This window comes from Halyomorpha halys, unplaced genomic scaffold (genome assembly GCF_000696795.3).
Source record: "Halyomorpha halys isolate HHAL.00 unplaced genomic scaffold, Hhal_1.1 Scaffold987.1, whole genome shotgun sequence".
NCBI lineage: Eukaryota > Metazoa > Arthropoda > Insecta > Hemiptera > Pentatomidae > Halyomorpha > Halyomorpha halys.
Genome location: NW_027108701.1, coordinates 227,815 through 243,954, shown reverse-complemented (window position 1 = coordinate 243,954; position 16,140 = coordinate 227,815). Strand labels below are relative to the sequence as shown.

Sequence of the window (16,140 nt, the reverse complement as noted above, 5' to 3'; positions counted from 1 at the left end):
TCAACAATATCTATTATAGATCCACCTCCTCAACAATATCTATTATAGATCCACCTCCTCAACAATATCTATTATAGATCCACCTCCTCAACAATCAATCTTTGTATGCTTTTAAATAATAAATATCCAAACATATTTGGACAAATATGTTTCTTTTATCTTATATTGTTATTATATTATCCTGGGATATGCTGATGATCTCGACACTAATGGTAGATTAAAAGCTGTATTGGAAGAGGGCCATTCTTGTTCTTGATGATGCTGCCAGGAAGCTGGGACTTGTTGTTAATACCAACAAAATTTAATATATGATTGCTGGTCAACAAAGAAGTTTTAATGAATATTTTGTCCACATTGGTCATTATTCTTTGAAATGAGTTGAGAGTTTGTGAACTAACATCAATATGTTGTGATAAATACCACCAATGACGGTTCGGCAGAGATAAGGAGACGAATAGCATCGGCCAATAGGTGTTATTTTGGATTGCGTTGGCACTTAGGTAGTAGCTTATTATCAAGATCTACAAAAACTAAATTATATAAAATGCTAAATTGACCAATGCTGATTTATGCTTCAGAATCTTGGCCACTTTCGAAGTCTGATGAAAGGGATCTCCAAACATTTAAGTGAAAGATGCTCAGACCCATCTACGGCTCTGTAAAGGATGGTTCAGCTTGGAGAAGACGCATGAACGCTGCTTTAGTTATTGTGATGAAAAAATGGGTAACCTGTTATCACTCAAGCAAACAAAATGTAAATTTTAAAAAAAAGTTTGAATTTAGTTATTCTGCAGTTGGATCAAATTTCTTGGACAGGGAAAATTTAACAAACATTTTTGAATGTTGCTGATTAAGAACTAATTGCGTTTCTTTACTCTAGACAAGATTCATCATTGAAAAAAAAAAATCTGACAATGGATTATAGTATTCTACTTCTGTTTCTTGCTTTACTTCACCAAAAAAAAATATATATATATATTTTTAAGCAAATCAAAATTTTTAAAAATCAGTTTTTTTGGAATCTTTAGTGATCACAGAATATATTAATACCCAAAATATATTTTTAGTCGTATTTATCTGACATTTGAAAAACACAGGCCACGAGACCGGTTTCATTTCCTAAAATACATGTAAACTTGATATACATTTAATGTTTAGGGTTAATGTGATGCTGTATTGAGCTCATCTTTTAAGGGTCCCCAATCGATTATTGGAAAAAAGATTTTGGGTTTACAGTGAAATTCAGATGTTTTTATGTTGTGATAAATATGTTAAGTTTATGAGAATTATTATTATTATTGCCACAACAGACTATGGAGGTCCAAGGCCTTGCGCAATGTACTAAGGAAATCCATCGCATATTTCCTGACGTGGTTTTTTTCATAGGGTGGGTTTGTCACTCCCATGCCTTTTTTTTGTGAGTTCCGGGCTCACAGTTCCCCGGGGAGGGGGGTGGGCCTAATGTATAAGGAATAATTATGAACAATTTGAGAAGACATTTTTCATGGCACAGATTTTAGTCTGTTAAGTAACATTATTGTATAATTATAATTAGATTAACACTTTTTCTTTTAGATATCTATTGTTATTATCTTGGTACCAGATAAACTTATCTTTTTTATATATATATATATATTTTTTTTAAGTTAACATTTTACATCCATTTTTATAAAATATATGACATTTATTTTTAGTTGAGGAATGAAGAACTAAGGAGAGTAAATGCTGAAAATAGAATTATTGGTTTGGAATCGAAACTTGTCTCCTCAAATGAAAAAATATTGGAACTTGAAGAAATTATACTATCGCTAAAAAAAACTTGTGAGGTATTTTTTAATATATACTTATACTGAATATTTAGAGATTTTAACATCTTGACGGTCATAAGCTCCAGTATGCAGGATGAATTTTTTTTTATATAATGGACATTGGTCTTGTAATAAGGAACAACACTTGAAATATGTTTAAAAAAAAAAATAGATGAGAAAAAGTTAATATTTTTCCTTTCATTAGATACAATAAAATATAAGTCGTCACTTATAAAATCATTTATATAAACTAATAACAAACCATATATCCAAACTGGGCTATCTAAATTCGTCAGTAAAAACAAATCAAAAACGTCACTACATATTTAATAGTATAAAAGAAACAAAGACTATTTATCCTATTGTGAAGATAGGTATCCTGCCCTAAGTATAAGGTTTTGTGTTACATGTATAAAAAGAAGTTTAAGATCCAATCGTCAGGATATTGACAGAAATTCATACAAATAATTTTGGCTAATATTATTTAGTTTTGGTATGTATCGGTTTCGCTTCTCTTGAACAGTTTGATAAAAAATGGAATCAATCCTCTAATGCCATTCTATCACAAGCTGGACAAAGCTTCTGTATATCCAAAGTTTATTTGTTTGAACCGACACTAAGAGTAATTAGATATTTACTGGGGAGTTTTTGTTGAGAAATTATTCTCAACTAAGCTATGGGGTTGCTGATCTCAAGTAATATATATAGCTCATTTTATTTACTATAAATTTTTTTTAAAAAGTATCAGAAACAAGTATATTTAATGCACAATAACCAAGTTAAAAAAAAAAATAAAATAAAAGGTATGTTTTAATGACGATAATAAGAAATACATTAAAAACATGGTTATTTACAAAAAATTAAATTATATTTTTCAATTTAATTCAAGTTGTAATAAATATTATATTGAAATACAACAATATGGCTATATAAACAAAAAATAAAATTTCTTTTTGGCAAATTCCTTGCATTTGTTTACATAATTAATAATATTATCTTAGCGAGAAAAAAAAAAAATTATATAAAAATGGCATTAATATTATCTCAGATAGTAATATTGAAGGAAACCTACCTTTCTCATGTTGAAAAAACTGCTCATAAATGTTAGATTGAAAACATTTTTCAACAGCGTTGTTCGTTCTTCCCTAAACCCAGTATCTTAAATGGGCTCTGGATGTGTTTCCTACCAAAAACTTATTTTTTGAAGAAGTTTATCGGGGGGGTGCGGTCAGCAAAGAACAACATAAATAAACAATATTTATTGACCTATATATACCTGAGTTTCAGGTCGAAACGTCGGCATAAAATAAATAAATATTGTTTTGTTTATTTATGTTGTTCTTTGCTGACCGCACCCCCCGATAAACTTCTTCAAGCATTAATCTACGGTCAACTATCTACATCTCATTAAAAAAACTTATTTTGTTTAGAACCCACTGACTAACCATTCATAGCTATCAAGTGCATATTTCTTTACCTTTTGCCATCTTGAGGAATGTAACCCAATCCAATTTAAACAGGAAAAGGCCACTTAATGAGCTCAGTATTCTAATGAAATAATTTGATTGAAAAAAAAATTTAATAACAATTATTTTTAAAAAAATCATAATTCTTTTAATGTTTAAATATTAAATTTTTGATGTTCAAATGTTCTGTATTCATTACTTTACTCTTATTTTAATATAAGAATATGACATTAACCCTTGATTTCAGGAACAAAGGAATATTTTACTTGAAAAAAGAAATATTTCATTAGAAGAAAGTTTTCAGTATAGTGAAGGAGAGACTCTAAACAGCATTATTGACATAAAATGTTCTGAACTTCAAGAAGAATTAAAGCTTCAGGGTGAAATACTGGAAGCTAAATCAAATGAAATTGAAAAACTTCTGACTGAAAAAACTAATAATGAAAGTTTAATCCAAAAATTGACTGATGAGGTAAAAATTTTGAAATTATCTGCTTCACAAGAGAAGATAACTAATTGTAATGAGTGCCAGAATATGAGAGATGAACTTGCTACTTTGAAAAAAGATTTCAGTGGAAAATGTTTGGAATTGATTAAACTACAAGAAGATTTTGACAAACAAACGTTACAATTAAAAATAATTAATAATAACAAAGCGGCAGATGAAGTTCGTATCACTGAGTTAAATGCTAATACAAATCGTTTAATAACTGAGCATAAAATGAAATGTAATGAGCTCAGAGAGGAAATACTTGCGTTAAAATGTGAAGTTTGTGAAAAAAACACTACGATCGAATATTATAAGGAAGAAGTAGGTTTCTTAAATTCTTGTATTAAAGATCGAGGAGCGGAAATGAAAACATTAGAAGACGATTATGATGTAATAAACTCCTCAAAAGATAAAGAAATTAGTCAGCTCTCTTTAACAATAGAGCATCTTAATAGAGAGGTTAGGAGGCTTGAAGATCAGCTTCAAGGCCAATACGTTAAAAATGAAAAGTTGGTTCTCTCAGCGTTTCAATGGAGGGAGAAAATGACTCAGGGAAATACTGCTAACGAAGAACTTGCCAGGGAGCTCATTTCTCTACACGAAACGTTGGAATGGAAGAACTTCAAAATGAAAGAATATTCAATGCAGATTGAACAATTTCAAAGAGAATTGAAGGATAAAAGTTTGTTGATTAAAGAGCTTCATGACAGGTTATCATTCTTTTCTGATAGAAACAAAGAATATCAGAAAGAATTGCAAATGAGTAAGAACACAATTACCCAGTTGCAATCCAGAATTGTAGAACTTGAGTTCAGCGAAAAAAAGTTGCTCCTTGAGACTTGTAAAAATAGTCGTAAAATTGGTCTTCTTGGTTCTGAACTTGAAGAGTTACAAAAAGTATTCCAAGAAAAGTTTGCTCAGATCGAATCGGAATTGGAAAGTAATCTTCTAAGAGAAAATTCTGGTGTAAAAGGCCTTTTGGACTTTGTTGATTTCTTAAAGGACACCCTGAGAAAAAATAAAAAGATGATAAAAGTACTTTCTCAAACTGTATCTAAATTTGAAAATGTTAATGCTGAGAAAACATTTGATGTCGATAGCGGTATTGAATCGAGTGGAATTTCGAAAAAAGTAAACGAGGTGTTGGAAAATAAGATATTAGAACTAGAATCCGAAATTGAAAACAATAAGTGTAAATTGCAAATATATTCTAAAAAACTGGAACAGGTCAAAGAAGAAACTAATGTAAAAGATACCATCATTTCAGAACTTAAAACCGAAATTGAAAAATTAACTAAGGAGCGTTCAGAAAAACTTGACCTAATTGACCGTCTTAAACAAAATGTTAATTTGTATGAACATGAAAAGAATATATTAGAAAAAAAACTTAAGAGTTTCTCTCTTCAGACTGGAGAAACCGCAAGGTAAGTTGTAATTTATTTTATAATTTATATCCTACATTGTTAAAAAAAATAAATTAATTAATTAAAAATTAACTGTTATTTTTAGTGTTAAAGCAGAAAATAAGGTTTTGAAAAATGATGTAATTGTTCTTGAGAAACAATTGGAGGAAGAAAGAGAAAATCTTTTAACTGTAGAAAAACAAATGAATCTTGAGGAAAAATTAGACAGTGCTTTTGAAGAAAAACTAGTAGTTCTCCAAGCAAAATTGGTAATTAAGTTTTCTTATTGTATCTTTTTTCATTTTTTAATCAGGTTTTAATAGTTGATAGTAGATCGGTATGAGGAGAAGATGGTCGAGGGTGCGGTCAGCAAAAAGCACAAATAAACAAAACTTATAAATAATTATGTGCCGTTGTTTCGACCTGAATTTTAGGCCTTCATCAGACCTGGAAAACAAAACAACACACCACCTTAATGTAGAGTAACATTAAAAGAAAAAGAAAATAATATTAAACAAACTTGGAAATATACATAAAAATTATGAATCAGATGACATTTCTGACTACACATTGTCCATTTTTAATGTTATTGTCAACAATCTTTAAAAATTTATTTAAATCATTGTGCTAAATTACAATTTCTTTTTTTTTTTAATATTCCACCTCTCTGTAATTACAAAAAAATAAATTATATATTAAAATACTATTATCCACCTTATAATAAGATAATGTTATCATGTTATTTTTGTTATTCTGCATAGACGCAGCAATTCGACGATGAAATGAAGAATGTGATGGAAGAATACTCTAGGAAAATCGAGCAACTCAAGTTAAAGGTATTTGCACTCTCAAATGTTATTGATTTAATAATTTTTTGTTTATATATTATAAATGAAACATAATATCTTCTTTTCAGATAAAAAAGGATTGTGTTCACATTGAACAATTGAGCAGTGACTTGTGGGAGACAAGTGATAGGCTAGTTCTTGCTCAGCAAGAGTCGGAAGCTCTTCGCTCTCAGCTCAGAATAACAAGACAAATGTTATCTGATCATCAGACACAAAAGAGAGGAGTGGAAGACTCTCACTCTTTTATGTGGCTCGGGTAAATTTTTTCTTACAAATTTCTATTGTAATTGATTGAGACATTAACTGTGTTTATTGATGAAAAAATTCATCTTCAGTTTCACACTTTTATAAAATAAAAATTATTTTTTCTAATACTTGTATAATTTTTTAGTGGGCTCGATGGTGCTGGTTTTATCGATGAAATGGTTACTACTGTTACTACTAAGAGAACTGTACAGGCACAGGCAGCTAGAGTTGATGAGGATGATGATAATGAAGATTTTAATCCACAGTATCTTGAAGATCTAAAAGCCGGAATATGCAGAATACCAGCAGAAAGACTTTCCTGTCCTACAGCAGGAGTAAGTATTCATTTATTTGACTTACTGATTTAACTTTCTTGATTTTTCCAAAAAATAAAGAAAAGAAAAAGAAAACTGATTATTACATCAATAGTTACCAAATATTGAATGAGATAATGCTAGCTAAAAGTGGTATGTCTGTCTTAGCAGTATTGAGTCAGAAGCAGTGCTAGTTAAAATCCAGCCTGGGTAAGTTGAAATTTATTTTGTGGTGAACCGACGGAATGAGGCTCAACCATCTCCCCCTGACTAGGATTGGTTAGCAACCTGTCATTCCTGCCCTACTTGGGGTACATTATAACATTAAAGCTCAAATAAACAAACTAACCCAATAATGTATTCATTGCTTAATTAAGTAATAATTCTTTTATCTCTGTTTATCAGTTTATTTTAATATCATAATTTTGGAGAAAAATGTATACAAAATAATTTACATGGAGAAGATTCTATTTTATTTACCATGACGAGGTGTATGGAGTTGAGCACCAATAATTTTTTATTGTAAAGTAATTCCCTGATGATATCAGAATATGCAAAAATTTGGCAAGATCAATAAATATCTATTTTAGACTACAATTGGCTTTTTGTACCACATGAATGTTGTAGTGTATAGGAAATTAATTTTTAAAGAAATGTACTTAAAACTATAGTAAACCTGACAGAATGTTTACTTTACAACCTCTTAGGTTTATTTTAATTTTTTTTATTTTATTCTTCCATATCTGATTACCATTTTAGTTCCATTTTGACGTTAAGTTTTTGTAATTACAATTAGTGTTATCTCGGTAATATAAACTTCAGTACTCCAAACACTCTAATAATTCGAACTGGCATTAAAAAAAAAAAAAAGTTACTTTTTTTTAAAGAAAACTCACCTGGCAATAACATTTTTGTTTTCAAATGAAAGTGCAAAAAGTGTAAAGGACATTTTTAATTTCCTGATCTATAGGCGGGTTATTGTAATCAACATGAAAATCGAAGGTGAAAACTTTTACATTTTCGATATCGAGTAATCTAATTCCTATGAAAGTATTCATAATATATTTTGTTTTAATTAGAAATACATACTGTATATTGTATGAATCATTTAATTATGTAAAACTAATTTAATTATTAGAGGAAATATGTATAATACAAATTTTGTTGATGTACACTTTTATTTTTGTCATATTTTAAATAAATCCATACAAAGAGTATTTTTTTAAACTTACAAATGAATAAATAATCTTATAGTTTTAGTAAATTAAATCAACTCATTATTGGGGATGTAAACAAAAAAAAAAAAATGATTTTTAAAAACCAAATTTTCAATAAAATATGTAAAATAAATAAATAAAAATAGCTATGTAGATTCATATTTTTGATTATCATAACACCATTTTTCCTAATACTTTCTGTAAACCGAACAGCCCTCTGCAGCCATTAGTTTGGATCAATGAGATTACATTGTCATTGTAATTACATTAAAATTACAAATATAAAATTGCAATTATTTAAGATTGTACTTAGTTATTGCAATTACTTTTGATCAACAAGTAATTACAATTACTTATAAATGTAATTGTATTCCTACAATTCCAAATTATATCAATTAGTTGGTAATCATAGTTAACTTAAAAAAAAAAAAAATACTTCATTTGAATCTTGTAAAAATTTAAATAATATGCCTAAATTGTACACAATCTAGTTACATTAGTGAGTATTTGTTTAAAGCTTCTTCTTCTTTGACCAACCCACATACTTTAGTGTCGGGACAGCCTGGATCGATTTCTTAAATACTCCTCTATCCAATGCCAACTTCCTGAATTCACCTAGATTGATTTTTTTTTTTTAACTGATTAAAATGAATAACTAATAGTTCACCATTTTAATTTGTTAGTTAAATTCATTATTTTGGAGCACTATGTGGCAACACTGGTAGCCTATTTCAGTTTTCTCCATTGTACTGGATGCTGATTCCCACTTTTATCCAATTTTACATTGTTGCTTGTGATAAATACAATTTTTTTTAAAAACACTCTTCTAATCCCTTTTAATAAATGTTTTAAAGGTAAGATAAGCCTTGGCCCAATTATGGTATTTCAGGGGCAGGGTAACATTTTTGGTATTTAAAAAAGGAGATTTTTTTAGAAAATTAAATTTTAAAAAGGGTCTTTTTTTTTTTCCAAACACTGCTCTACTTGCTTTTAATAAATGTTTTAATGTCTGTTATCCCCCAGTCGAACAGCCCCTCCCCGTTCTTTATACCCCCAGCGGCTCCTGGGCCAATATTGTAAACTCTGCCTTCAGCAGACCCAGCCCAACCCCTTATAATATTCCATGTGGCAAAGGAAGGGCACTAAATATGTATGTATATATGTATATATATATTTTATTAGTTTAATAGGTAGGGAAAAAACAAAAAGTATATGGGGGCGGGGGACAGGGCAGTTTGGTGTGGTTTCCTTCTAATTAAGCCCTGGATTATCTTACTTTTAAAACATTTATTAAAAGCAAATAGAGCAGTGTTTAAAAAAATTTAATTATAGCAAGCAAAATTGCAAAAATTGGATTAAACTGAGAATCGGAACCCAGTGCACTGTTTTGTTGTTTAAAGAATGATTCTTTAGGAAATCTAATTTTAAAAGATTTTATATCAGTACTGTTTTTGTTTTATTTTTTAAACACTTCTCTATTCACTTTTAGTTAATGTTTTAAAAGTAAGATAAACAAGGGCCTAATTATGGTTTTGGAGGGAGAGAGGGGCTGAGGAGGTTTCATTTCAATATTTGTTGGTGTTCAAAGAAGGATTCTTATTGTCTATCCAATTTTAAAACTATTTTATATCATATATTGTATTTTTTTTAATTTTCCAACTATTTTACAATGTTGCTTGCTGTTTTTTTTTTTTCAAAAACTGCTCTACTGCTTTTAGTAACTATTTTAAAGGTAAGATAAACAGGGGCCTAATTATTTTTGGTGTTCAAAGAAGAATTCTTATAGAAAATCCAATTTTAAAACGATTTTGTACTATTTTTTTTTTTCTTCAAGCATTGCTTTACTCGCTCTTAGTAACTTTTTTAAAGGCAAGATAAGCCTGGGTCTAATTATAATATTACAGGTGCATGGGGGCTAGGGAGATTTCCTTTTAATTATTTTTGATGTTCAAAAATGAATTCTTATGGAAACTCTAATGTCAAAACGATTTTATATCAATGATTTTTCCAACACTACTCCACATGCTCTTAGTACCTGTTTTAAAGATAACATAAACAGAGGCCTAATTATGGTATTTCACGGGGTGCACTCCTTCTAATTATATTTGGTGTTGGAAGGATTCTTATTGAAAATCCAATATTAAAACGATTTTGGAAGATCGCTGATTGGCCATTTGTAATAATAAAAGGATGATGGTCCAGGTGCAGTCAAAGAAAAACTCAGATAATGATTACTCTATTTATATTGAACCTACTTTTGCTCTACGTTGCAGGGCTTCATGAGAGCTAAAAAAGATACAAACACGTAAATGAAAAATTAAAAAGATGTACAGTGAAACATAAAAATTCAATAAGAATAATTTTTTTTAATATCTTTATTGAAATTTACAACTGTATATTATATAATACATTCAGTAAATTTTATATTAGTTAAAATGGAGTGTTACAGGCGTGTAGAGCAACTATCCATTGGTAGCACTCTAATGACAATTTACATTAGCAGATCTTGTGGCCATCTTCTTTTCAGACACCTTGGAGGATTGTCAGAAATGGAAGAGGATGCAAGATTAGAAACTAGGGGGTTTGAGTGGTTAGGGAGTTTGTAATGGAAGGAGTGATATCTGATTCAAGCTAGATCGGTTATGTAGGGAACATTAAGGTCTTTATGTATGGTTTTATTTGTAACAAAGTAAGGAGCATTGAGGATTTTGGATTGGATACAAGAGGAATTCGAAGGTTTAGTGAAGCCCCAAAACTAAACTCTATATGTCCAGATTGACCTTATTACAGTCATGTAGATCAGTCTTTTGTAATGTGTTGGAAGTTTAGACTGTTTGTCTAGTAAGAGATGTAATAGTCCAAATGATGTTCAGTTTCCTGTCTTTTCAGTCTTGTGTTGGGATTCCAGGTTAATCTTTTGTCCAAATGTAGTCCTAGGGAAGGGGATTTGTTCCACAGGGCAATAAGAATACTAAAAGGTAAAAAAAAAAATAGTATGTTTTTTTTTTCTTCCCAATTTTACAATGTTGCAATGTTACAAAATTACTATAGGTAATTTTTTTTGGAACACTGCTCTACTCTATCTTAACTGTTTTAAAGGTTCCTTATATCAGGTTGTGTAAAGATTCCTTATAATTATTTTTTATGTTCAATGGATTCCTATGGAAAATCGAAGTTTAAAACAATTTTATATCGGTGAGGTTTGTGATCTTAAGCACTCTGAAGGTGTAGATCGATTGAGAATGCTTTTTCTCATAAGAAACCATCGTTGTAATTTCGAAATATTACTACGATGATTATAACCTGTTGCTGAAATCAGGTTATGAGGTTCAAAAGTGGAAAACGTGATGTATTTTCCGTAAGCTTGTTTTAGCTTTAGGATTGACTCCGTTATGTTCTTTGTTTTGAAGTTGGCGACTTATAGAGTAGTGTATCAAGAAGTGAATTTATCGCCTTATACTTCAATCTCAACATTTTCAGCAGTATATTTTATTAAAAAAGAAAATAAATAAAAAATAAGCTGTCTGAAATTAAAATAAACAATGTATATTTCGTATCTTTCTAGATCTATGTAAATGTGATATATCTTTGACACGTCATTGGCATGCAAATGACTCACAGATCTCCTTTTAGGCTCACAACTTGCTTATTTTCAACATTGATTTATGAGATTACGTCAATCATTAGAATGTAAGGAAGATTTTGATTCAATATTCTAATGAAAGATCTGATTATGTGTCGGTTATAAAGTTATTTGCGTCTGTATTGGCAATATATCACCTCTATTTTGAATAAGTAAAGGATTTAATTGAGATCTTTGAGTATATTTTATTTGTACCTGACTCATAACAAATTGCATCAAGATGGTCATGTTCTTTAGAAATAAAAAAAAGGTAAGGTTATTATTATGGTTATTGTAAACAATAATTAGGTTAGAATTTCTTTTGAACATAAATTAATTTGAGTTTTCAATTCATCTTATATGTTTCAATAGATCAATATAAATTTATTATCAATTATGCCTGTATTTAAGAAAAATGGTTGGATATAATTTAATGGTTTTATTTACCATTAAGCAGTAATGGTACCCCTCATATTCAAACAAAACAAATGTTTAACTGTCATAATCATTCATATATATTGTAATTTCTTATCATTTTTTATAAGGAAGTAATAGATGATGGATTAATTTTTTTTTTAAACTTAAATAAAGAATTTTATTTATTGTAATATTAAATTTTCTTTATTAAAAAATTTATTAGATTATTGAATTTAATAATTGAAGAAAAGTGATCAATCAAATGAACATAATTTTATTTGTAATAATTTTATTAATGATCACTGTCTTATTATAAATTTTATTTGTCTGATGATTTTCAGAAACTGTCTTTTAATTAAGAATATGTAATCTTAATGATAATTATAATGATATTGTATACAATTAAATAAAAGTTCAATAATAATGATAAATTCTTTATTTATTCTTGATAAATTCCATTAAATTGATTTTACTTTAATAAAATAACAAAAGAAATTCAAAAAAATTAACCCTACAACCCAGGCAGTTTCGGGGGTGGGTGCATTATTTTGTTAAGAAGTACTGTTACTAAACCAACAGTTTTGCAAGGAGGTAATATGGTCAGAATCACGCTCGACTGCCAGATTTTTACCCAATTAAGGGTACCTATTTCATGAGACTGGGCAGACACCAGGAGGCTGACTTACGGATACAGTGAAATAGAAAATAATTATCTGCCACAGCCGGATTCAAACTCGGATCCTTAGTAGAGTTAGTTGCACATTGCCTTACCACCTGTCCGTAGACAGTCAAAATTATTGAATTTTCCCCTCATGTTGGATTTTGATTCAATTCACTTTTTTAGACTTAGTTTGTTCTTTTCAATTTATTATCTCTCATTCTATATAAATAAGGACATTTAAATTTTAATAATCTTGATTATTATTTTTATAATTATCTAATTGTTGATATTCATTATCGCTCAGTATTAAATTTTTTTTTTTGGTAAGGTTTTGTTTTTTAATAAAACAAAATGTGTTAGTCTCCTCTCTCTCTCACCTCTTTTCATTTTAAATTAACAAAAATGTATTATTCGGATTCTATTGAGAACTACTAAGTTACTAACAGCAGACATCACAAAAGCTGGTGGGCCCCATCATTAGACAGCATACTGGATCCACTTTTCCAATTTCCAGTCGTATCCCTCTTATAATGCATTTAAACTCAACTCCCCCCATATATCTAACCCTATACACCCATGGGGTTTAGAATAAAAAATCAAATAATAATTTCCATAAAATTACAAATTAATTATCAATCGAATATTCATATTTTAGTTTCTAATCCAAGTGGTATGTGATCATGTTTAAGTTTATTTCTAGTTTCAATGTTTCATATACATTGGCTCATGTCTTTTCTTTAAACATAAATTACCGATGTAATATTGCTTAATACATCCATACAACAATATCAACACTCCTATTACATTGAAAGAGCTTCAATGAAAATCAATTAATTTTTATTTATTTTATTCAATATAATTTTTTCTAAATAATATTAACAATGTGTACTATTTTAATGCTATACTTTAGTCATTTATATATTGACCACCTTAAACTCTGAGCACGACAGGTGTATCTGAGGGGCGCCCAGTGGTAGTTATTTTTTTGTTGTTATCTATTACCACATAAATAAATAAGTACAATAATAAGACAACAACAACAAGTACAATAATAAATGCATTATATTGCATATAAACAAATAATTGTAACTGGGTCCGACATAGGTACCTACCTACCTGTCACATTATGATAAAAGGATGTGTCTCACAGAAAAGAAATCAAACCATTTGTACTTTTTTCAAATGCTAATTGTAATTATTTTCCTTTTCAGTCGAGCCTTACTGGTGTTCCTGAAGACACATTCCAGCCACCTGCTGAGAAGCCTAGAAAGCTGAAAGGAACTGTATGATTTTTTTTTTATTTAGCTTTAATTGATGTATTTCATCTTTTGTGTAGATTTTTATAGATAGTACATGATTTGTATCAAACAAGTCAATTCATTAGGTAGAATAAAAAATATATATAAATAATTCATTAATTAGTAAAGATAAAATCCAATCAATTTGTATTTCATTGTAGTCAGCCTGATTAATCGTAGAAGGATGAAGATTAATTTTTGAATTTATTATTGATCAGCTGATTGTGGAAAACTAGATTCTAATGAAATGAAAACCAATTAAGTAGAGATGATAATATAACACACATATTTACATATTCTTTATAAATATTAAAAACATCCAATGATATTTATGTTAAATATTATCTCTCTATCTATTTACATTTTTAGTTGAAACTTTTAATAGTTATTCTTCGGGAATTGAGTGGGCAGGTGGTTGAAGGTACAGGATTTGAAGGTTGAAAGGGTATTAGAGCAACTAATGAAAGATGGAATAGGATTCCATAACAACAGATGTTATGTATAAATATATATGTATTATGATATTATTTTTCTTTTATTTGATAATTTTTGGTCACCATATTGTAAAGTTATTATATTATGCTGGCAGATAGTTAATATCTATCAATTTTTTTATTTTATTTATTGATATTTACAACTGTACTTAAAATACATCAAGTAAATTTGAAGTAATATCATAATGGTATGGTACAAGCATGTAGAGAAACTACCCATTCGTAGCACTCAAATCTATTAATTATAGACTTTAGCCAACTTGAAATGATTAATTACTAATACCTGTACTTTGTTCATGGCAAAAGTTAATATTTTCTTTACATCTAGGCTAAAATATCTCCTCAGTATATTCTGAAAGTTAAATGTACAGTGGGAACAGTGTTTAGTCTTAAAGTATTAAGTATGCTATCATCAATCTGTTACAGATAACCTACAGAAAGCCTGGTCCACCTACTCCAAGTATTAATGCAGCTAGGCACTCTCTTCCTGTGAGTCTCAGACTTTTTTCTTTTCTTGTAGAGACCATCTATTGGATATGTTTCTTACCTCTTCTGTTCATGTACGTTTTCTGGTACCTTTGTCAGGGAAATGAAAAGTTGGAGTTCAAGAAGGGACTTCGAGAACACAACTCTAACACCGGACAGGTCAGGAATAGGCTGAGCCAGCTCTTTGGATCCATGAGCATCTCGAAGACCAAAAGTGTACAGGTAAACTTTTAAGTTAATTTGGTTTAGTGAACATTATATATAGTAATAAATTCTTAATATGTTGTGTTTATTTTAATGAAATATCTAGAGGAAACATTACTTGTGTATGTATGCATATATTAGTCTATTTTAAATTTTTCAGGAATCTCCGAAAGTGAAACGGAGAAGTTTCTTCCAAAGAACATTTGGTAACCGAGAAAATATCCCGCCAAAGTGATGACTAATTTGTGATATTTTATTTTTATAATCTAATCTATGTCAAATGTTATAACTTTAACTTTTTATACATTTTATTAATCAAATTGTTTTAATAAATTATTTATTTATTCAACTTGTTATTTAACATGTGATATATACTTCTTTATGTTTTTTTATTAACACTCCTCTACAAATAGCTTTCTCCATAGGTGCTGCTTTTTGTTGTTATACTTATTGGCACAAGAAAGCAATTGATATGATTTGAGTTGTTGAAGTAAATTTTGTTTTACTAGAAACCTGTTGACCTACTTTACGCATGTTTTGGTTTTGTAACTTCATTGGAACTGACCAAATATTCATGGCCAAGAGTTAAATTATTCACTTACTAACAATAGCTTGTGATATATTCTACTAGGGGGAGGCGACTAAGCACATGAGATTACTGATTTCAATGCAACTTTTTTTGTAGATACTAAAAAATATTAACACATGTCTGAGAGTTCTTGCCAATAAACCGATGGAAGGAGTCGAGTAATATATATTTAATTTTTTATATTATTGTATTCCGTCTTTGCTCTGCATGTATTCAAAGGTTATTTTATACAAATCGATTAAATTTTTCATAAAGAATAAAAAAAGTATGTATTAAAAATTACAAAAACCAAAACACGCTTCTAGTAAAGTAGGTCAACTATTTTTCTGAAAAAATTAAGTTAGGTTTGTTTTAGTGTCTTTTGAGACTCTTAAATATGAATTTTCAAATAAATTATAAATTTTTGGCAAATATTTATTTTCTGTTGATGTTCTGTGTTCACGAAAAAAATTTACAACACCTCACAACAGTATCTTAATTAAACTTTACTATAACTATAAGAAAGTTTAATGTTCACTCTTCCAATCCATGTCAATATGTCTTAGACTTTATTCATTTATATTGGAGAAAAATTAGT

General features: G+C 29.0%; 1 protein-coding gene across 2 annotated transcripts in view; it reads left to right on the top strand.

The window, feature by feature from the left end:
* LOC106687597 (putative leucine-rich repeat-containing protein DDB_G0290503) overlaps window positions 1-15,352 on the top strand; it is an 18,632-nt gene extending 3,280 nt beyond the window's left edge. Inside the window, exons 8-17 of one of the 2 annotated variants that reach the window (XM_014431579.3) lie at window positions 1,695-1,826; window positions 3,522-5,188; window positions 5,274-5,436; window positions 5,929-6,003; window positions 6,084-6,271; window positions 6,407-6,596; window positions 13,704-13,775; window positions 14,711-14,773; window positions 14,870-14,992; window positions 15,135-15,352. In XM_014431579.3, coding sequence (XP_014287065.1) covers window positions 1,695-1,826; window positions 3,522-5,188; window positions 5,274-5,436; window positions 5,929-6,003; window positions 6,084-6,271; window positions 6,407-6,596; window positions 13,704-13,775; window positions 14,711-14,773; window positions 14,870-14,992; window positions 15,135-15,209 — 2,748 coding nt within the window. In that variant the 3' untranslated portion in view covers window positions 15,210-15,352. Of the gene's footprint in view, window positions 1-1,694; window positions 1,827-3,521; window positions 5,189-5,273; window positions 5,437-5,928; window positions 6,004-6,083; window positions 6,272-6,406; window positions 6,597-13,703; window positions 13,776-14,710; window positions 14,993-15,134 lie in introns of both variants that reach the window. The other variant, XM_014431578.3, reaches the window with a different exon arrangement.
* The last annotated feature ends 788 nt before the right edge of the window (window positions 15,353-16,140 follow it).